This window comes from Nipponia nippon, unplaced genomic scaffold (assembly GCF_047370975.1).
Source record: "Nipponia nippon isolate SJK-2023a ecotype South Korea unplaced genomic scaffold, ASM4737097v1 scaffold_13, whole genome shotgun sequence".
NCBI lineage: Eukaryota > Metazoa > Chordata > Aves > Pelecaniformes > Threskiornithidae > Nipponia > Nipponia nippon.
The window spans coordinates 121,660-128,342 of NW_028262324.1; the positions used below are offsets into that span (position 1 = coordinate 121,660).

General features: G+C 54.3%; 1 protein-coding gene across 3 annotated transcripts; it reads right to left on the reverse strand.

Moving 5' to 3' along the window:
* Positions 1-1,326: 1,326 nt before the first annotated feature.
* Positions 1,327-6,436, reverse strand: LOC104020016 (CMP-N-acetylneuraminate-beta-galactosamide-alpha-2,3-sialyltransferase 2). Of its 3 annotated transcripts, none has more exons than XM_087749697.1 (8): positions 6,169-6,435; positions 5,161-5,221; positions 3,975-4,244; positions 3,477-3,667; positions 2,892-3,179; positions 2,530-2,575; positions 2,218-2,337; positions 1,327-2,110 (listed from the first exon to the last, which is right to left on the reverse strand). In XM_087749697.1, exons 3-8 carry the CDS (start codon positions 4,227-4,229, stop codon positions 1,943-1,945), a joined length of 1,068 nt encoding a protein of 355 aa, XP_087605823.1. In that variant the 5' UTR covers positions 4,230-4,244; positions 5,161-5,221; positions 6,169-6,435; the 3' UTR covers positions 1,327-1,942. The 3 variants fall into 3 exon arrangements, with proteins under 3 accessions (XP_087605823.1, XP_009471653.1, XP_087605824.1); XM_009473378.2 differs by having other exon boundaries at positions 3,000-3,179; positions 6,169-6,430; XM_087749698.1 differs by lacking the exon at positions 5,161-5,221 and having other exon boundaries at positions 6,169-6,436.
* Positions 6,437-6,683: the final 247 nt, after the last annotated feature.

Below are 6,683 nucleotides of genomic sequence, written 5' to 3' on the forward strand. Positions count from 1 at the left end.
TGGCAAAGTATGTAAATATAATGATGATTTTTTTTTTCTTTTTAATGATCTACACAAGTGAGTGAAGTGCTGAGTATATGAAATTATATTGGGAGAAATTTGAAAATAATGAGAAAAAATAGAATATTGTGGATTCCTGCCTCGTTTTCAGGCAAAACAGACTCATTACTCTTAAATCTCAGCTCTGGATTTGCTTTGGTATTGACTCTAAACTTGGTCCAAGCAATTGGTTGAACACTGCACAGTGAGTGTGAGAGGCACAGGATCAGATAATGCAGAGAGAAAGCTATAATTCATTATAATTCATTTGAAAGTAGTTTTTGTTTGTGGATTTTTTTTTTATTAGTCAGATTTATCTGCAAACCAGGGAGACTAAAACCTGTTTTTTTCAATCAGGGAGAGAAGCAATTTGAGGTGTGGGTAAGGAGATGGATTGATTAATCTCCAAGCTAGAATACTGAAAAAAATGGGTTTGTAAAAAAACAAAAAAAACAAAAAACAAAAAAAACCAAAACCAAACAAAACAAACAAACAAAAAAACCCCAAAAACAGTTGAAACAAGGATATTTAATAAATCCATTGGGTCAGGATCACATAGTACTACTACAATGTGAGGAAGGGGACATAGTATCTATATGTTTTATCGGGAGCAGAAAAAGCTGCTGAACAGCTTCAATCGCTCAGCAGAGCACACAGCTTTGTAACTAAATTTGAAAGAATAATTGGGAGGAGGAAGATGAATGGAAATAATGTAGCAAGAGTTTAACCCACAGTTAAACAATTGCCAGCTATCACTTGTCTTTGATAAGAAAGCCAATTACTTGTAAACCTCATGAAAGCATTGGAGAACATCACACAGAGCTTTGCTTAGCACCTAGAGTAAACAGAGTGAAGGTGAAGGGGCAGGTAAGTTCAAGACTCGTACTCAGTGTGGGAAACTGGATATAATGGAGAAGAGAAAGAGAAGACATACAGAAATAGAGATTCCACCTGAAGAATGAAGCTAATAGTTAACTCAAGTAATACAGACTTCTGCTATAAAATAGGAGCTTATGAGTAGAAGAGATCTGGTGATTTTAATAGACTGAAAGACCGAGTGGTCTCAGCCATGGAAAAGCTGAGTCGGATTCAAGTATGTTTGTGTTTGTAATTGAAAGTAGGAAAAGATGTCCTGCTAACCCTGCTCTGGAGGAGAAAACCTCCTTTGGGGAGCTCAGTCTCCAGGGTCTGCAATCTTGTTCTGCAGGGTGGGGCCGAGATAGATTGTGCTGTCTTTTCAAAGCAGTAAGGGCTCAAAAAGAAAAGCGAATGTTAATAATAGTCATGTGTGTTTTCAAAGTTTATTTAACACAAGATCATTTCAACTGCACTTGATTCTGTCATCTTCTGACAGCATGCTTGATTTTTTTTTCCTTTCTTACTCTGATACAATTTCAAAAATACTTCCGTAGTTATAAAAAGACAGGAAGGGAAGAGGCCTCTCTCTGCCTCCCCAGGGAACAACTACAAACCTCGCGCAAGAGCCATCAGTGGGTGGAAATGCCAGCTCTGTCATGCGGACAGCCACATTTGAGTGGCTGCCGTCACCACCACCGCTGTCACCCAACAGCTTCAGAGCCACTGCAGGGACATGCACAGCAGCTCACGGGCTCCACACCCACCTCCAGCCCCACCGTCTCCCCTTCCTCTCTCCCTGTCCAGCCAAATGCAATGTCCCTGGTGCCATGGGAGCATGTCACCTCCTGGCACTCACAGTACCCAGCTGGTGGGACCAGCACAAGCAGCACTGAGATGCCGGGAATAGCAGCATCCACAGATGCCTGGGCATGTAGCAGTGCTGGCAGGGAGAAACAAGCTAAAGAGCCAAAGTAGGTGGCCAGCAGTGCAGGGGGCTGCCAGTTCCTGTGCTAACGGCACCTGGCTTCAGTTTCTTGGAAATGCATCATTTGTAGAATAAAATCCTGCCTTCCGCTGCCAGTCTCTTGATGAGACTGAATTCGACATCAGCATCGTGGACCCTTGTCCTGCGAAAGGCTCCAGACCAGCGGTTTTTCTCCCAGTAGTGGTGCCAGTTCCCTTCACTGTCTGCTCCAAAGCCAAACACGGACACCTGCACACACACCAGCAAGAACCATCACTAAGTGGGTGCTCGGTCAACCTGAGAGCGCACAGACAAGTGGTACAGTGGCAGCACCCAGTCCTGCTGGCCCTGCTCACCTGCTGGCAGGTGTGCAAGGCAAAGAGCAGGGCTGTGAAGCCGGTGGAGGGGTACCGCCCATGATGCTGTGTCCAGTTGTCATGGATGTACTTGAGGAAAGCTGGGCTCAGGATCAGCACCTGAGTGGGGAGCAGAGGGAGCCATCAGCCACTCGCCGTGCTGTGAATGGGACAGCCAGCCCCCACCACCAGCACAGCCACCAGCCCTCCCACTCGCCAGCTCTGCCTGCATCCCACTGAAAAAATAAGCCCAGTCTCTGCCCAGAGGAGCCCTGCCTGCCCAGGAGGAGCTGGAGACCACTGAGCCCTTACCTTGTTTCTATCAGCTTTGATGAACTGTTTCACTCTCACATATGTGCTGCAAAAACGAGAGAACAGCAGTGAGCATGGGACACTCCCGCTGCCAGGGTATCTCCTTTGGAGGCAGCTAGTTTGCAGAGGTGGCTGTGTCTGCCAGCACCTGCCCCCATGACACCCCCAGCCACTGGGCTGGCCCAGCAGTGTCCCCTAGCCTGGTTCTGGGAAGGGACACACAAAGCACATGGGCCTACAGTGGGGACAGTCACCAATCCCACCCACAGGAGTTATGGGACTGCAGGATGCCTGAGCCCTGCAGGGACAGGTCAGTGCCCACTTCCCCAAACTGTGGTGCAGAGGGATGCCAGGACACTCACCCAGGGGCCCTTTGTCCCACCAGGACCGTGGTGCCAGGGCCGCTGGGTCCACAGGACCACCCCCCCAGGTCTCCAGCACAAGAGATGTCTCCCCCAAAGCCAACGCACTGTGTGAGCTCTCCTGTGGAGAAGGCACTGGCCACCCAGTGCAGGTCCAGTGGTTTGAAAGGGACAAGGACGAGGTGGACACCGGGCCCAAGGTTCACTGCACTCTCTGGGTACATGAAGTGATGGGTTGTTCTCATGCCAACATCCAGCTCAAAGCCAGTGATCTTTGCTCTGTTCATCCTAGGGGACAGCAGGAAGGCACATCCAGAAATGAAGTTGCACACCATGCCAGGCCCTGGCTGCTGGTCCCACCAGGCAGGGACACCAGGTCACCCTGGTCAGCAGCAAAGAGGGGACATGGGCAACACAGGGCCAGTGTGTGCCCCAGGGTGGGGGGGCTCCAGGTAGCATGCCCACCACCCCCCCCCCCCCCCCCCCGCCCCATTGCAGGGCTTGTGTTGGAGGATTTCACAGGGTGGCCGGGGTTGGGGCACGCCAGGGTCCCAGGGAGGGGCCAAGCCCCTTCAAGTCACCCACCTCAGCACCCAGTCATGGGCATCGATCTGCAGCCCATGGCCAGACCCCTTCAGCCGCCCCGAGTTCCCCACCACTGCACAAGTCCTGCAGCAAGATGAGTCCCACACACCACTGGTCAGGGCTGGGAGGACAGTGAAGAGCTGACGAATTATGGCCTGAAGCTGGACACCACTCGGGGGACCCTGCAGGGTCTGGGGGAGCAAGGGCAGAAACAGGCAGCATCAGCCCCCTGCTGGTACCCCCAAAAGGGGATGGAGCCCCACTCCTCCCAGCAGAGTCCCGGGAAAGGCACAGAAAACCCCAATAGGATATTAGGAAAAGGGTGTGGGACAACCCAGAGAGGTTGGTGGGGGGAGGGTGAGCTGAGTTCCTTGCAACCCCTTCATCCCCAGTTGCATCTGTTTGACTTGACAGACTGACTGACTTGCCCTGCCCCACCGCAAACAGATTCGAGACGCCCAGGAAGAGCCCCAAGCTCCTGCCCATGCCCCCACTTACCAGCCACCACTGAACCACATCGGCGGAGAGCTCGTGGGCTGCACCCGTCAGCAGAGGCCTCATGGCCATGTTGTAGCGGGCGTTGAACCATGCAGAGCCGTTGGCACCAGCGGTGCAGCAGGCAGCGGGGATGTTGAGGAGGGAGGGAGCCCAAAGGAAGGGACCAAGGCTGTCTGTGGGGGCTCGGAAACATTGCCACAGGACCAGCAGCAGGCACAGGGCCAGCACCACCTGCATGCGCCACTGGCACAGCATCCCTCATGCCACCTGCTGCAAGAGGCCACAGGAACCAGCGGCAGTGCCACCACAGGACCTCTTCCCACCCACCCTCCCTGCCCAGCATCCTGGGACACCCCTTGGCTGCTCACCAACCCTACAAGGACCTGAAATAGCCTGGCATGTGTTTCCTTTTCAAACTGCTCAATGGCTTTATTTCCGTGGTCTGCTTCTGGCACTGCTGCAGTTACTTAGGTCCAGGCAGAACTGGCTGGCTGGCAGGATGTGCTGTACGAGGAGCTGCTCTCTGCCTGCAACACTTTTAGGGTCTGCAAATTGACCCATGAACAAGTGGCAAAGCATTGTCACCCTGGCCATGAACCAAACTCCAGCTCCCCTCTGGAGCAGCAGCCGCCCACCCATGAAGCAGCTCCTCTGCCCACAGCAAGCCCTGCTGCCTCCTCCCCACGCACACCTGCACTGCAGAGCAGCCGCTGGGCAGAGGAGCTCCTTGGCCTCTCCGCCGCCACCAAGCCCACACAAGTGCCATGCAGCTGACAAGGCTCTGCCTCCCCAGCGGCCCTGGGGTTTTGCAGCATCAGGGGCACTGAATCGTTACCAGGAGGAAGGAGCAGGAGGTGCTAACTGCCATCTGTGTGCATGAACCTTTCTTAAATACCCATATTTAAGTGACATTTCTGTTCTCTGTCTAAAAGCACTCATGTAAACCGAAAGCAAAAGGGAAAAGGGTTTTCTCACCCTCAGAGAGTTCAGGAAGTGCTCAGCGCCCCCCCCCCCCCGCCGCCCCCGTACTGGGAAAGCTGAAGGAGAGAAAACCCCTCCTGTCCTCAAAGGAGAACCCTGTGCTTCCTCCAGTCCCTGGGGTGCTGACATAGGGCCACAGGTCAGCACTGGCTTTGTTTCTCCACATCATTAACCATTTTCTGTGGCTCCTGCAGTATGGATGTACCTGCTTGCCGTGGTATCCAACCAGCTGCACTCAAATCGGACCTGCAAGAAAACTGCTGATCCTGGGGGGCCAAGCAACAAGCAGAGATGAGATATGGAGGGGGGGATGTCTGGACGATCTCAGGTAGCTGCAGCAGGTTGCGCCCCCACCCACAAGCCTGCCCTTTCAAAAAGCAACTGAACCATCACCTCTTCTTGAAGGGAAGCACAAACAAGCCACCACCAGTGTACCGGAAATGCAGATGTGGGGCCCGAGAGGCCACAAAATGCCAGCTCTATACCCTGCAGACTTGAGGGGACCCCAAGGGGCCCCGACACTCTCCCTGCTGGTGGTTGCAGATCCCTGTGACTTAGTCTTTTGCCCTCCTGCAGCAGCCACGAGCATTTGCCATGATGGAGGCAAAGAGCATCCATGTGACATGCTGGATGGGCCAGGAGCAAGTGATCACCTGGGCTAGTTCAGGTGCTAGTGGAGCCTTGGGGGTTATTAAGCCACAGCCCATGGAGGGGGGATGAGCTGGCCAGCAGCTGCATGGCCAGTGCCAGCAGCTCCATTAAACCCACAGCCAAGGGACTCAGGCAGCACAGTGAATATTTCATTAAGCTTTTTTGCAGTCATCCATCACGGGGGAGGGAAGGGCTCTAGACAGGCAGGGCTGAGCAGCCCTGTCTCCCTGCCTGTGCCCATGTGCAGCTCCTGCTCCACAGACAGGACCTCTCCGCCTGCACCCACACTCCCACGGCAGCTGAAATGACCCCCCCCCCCGGTCCAGTGCCCAGAGGTGCCCTCACCTTGGGGTTTCCAGCTCAGCACCATCATCCACAAGCCACCACACCACAGCCATGTGACCGCTGCATCAGGCTGCACCCAGTGGCCACAGACCTGTCCCCATCCCCGCTCAGCTCAAGGGACACCACCAGGAACTCCCCCAGCCCCACAGCCACGAAAGAGACCCTCATGGTGTCACGACCCCCTGGTCCCCAGCCAGCTGTCCCCGGGGCCCCTCACCTCCTCAGAGGAAGCGCTGTGCAGCAGGGCCAGGCAAAGGTGACGCTCCCAGGCTCAGTGGCCTTGCCAGAGCTCGTTGCAAGCTGCAACAACCTCCACGGGAAGAGGAAGTGTTGCACCATGACGTCGGGGAGAACAGAGCCTCACGGCGAGTGGCACAGGGAGTTCAGGGCTGATGTCCCTCCTCCAGCAGTGCCCACCACCCTGGTGTCCCAGCACGGCCCTCCCACACAGCCCAGCAGCGCGGCGGCCACCAGTCCTGCTGGAGCCAGATGCCCTGGCCATGTTCCCAGGGTTGAAGGAGGAAATTCATCATTAAAATGTTCCTCTGAGGGTTGGAGAAGCTGCCTGGAGTGGAACTGCTCTCCTCTCCCTATGGGTCCTGCTGGGCTGGCTCAACTTCTGCTGACACTGACACTAGCAACATTGAGATCTCAACAGCCTTGTGCATCCAACACCTCACCAGCTGGTCTCTTTAGCTCACCTGGATGGGATTTTGGCTCAGAAAGGACAGA

What these genes read in the sequence shown, in the direction of transcription:
- LOC104020016 (XM_087749698.1), bottom strand. Translation starts at nt 4,229, where the DNA reads ATGCTGTGCCAGTGGCGCATGCAGGTGGTGCTGGCCCTGTGCCTGCTG. An exon ending in TCAAAGCTGATAGAAACAAG is followed by an intron (nt 2,338 to 2,529) that starts GTAAGGGCTCAG and finishes CTCCCCACTCAG; the next exon opens with GTGCTGATCCTGAGCCCAGC. An exon ending in CCTTGCACACCTGCCAGCAG is followed by an intron (nt 2,111 to 2,217) that starts GTGAGCAGGGCC and finishes GTGTGTGTGCAG; the next exon opens with GTGTCCGTGTTTGGCTTTGG.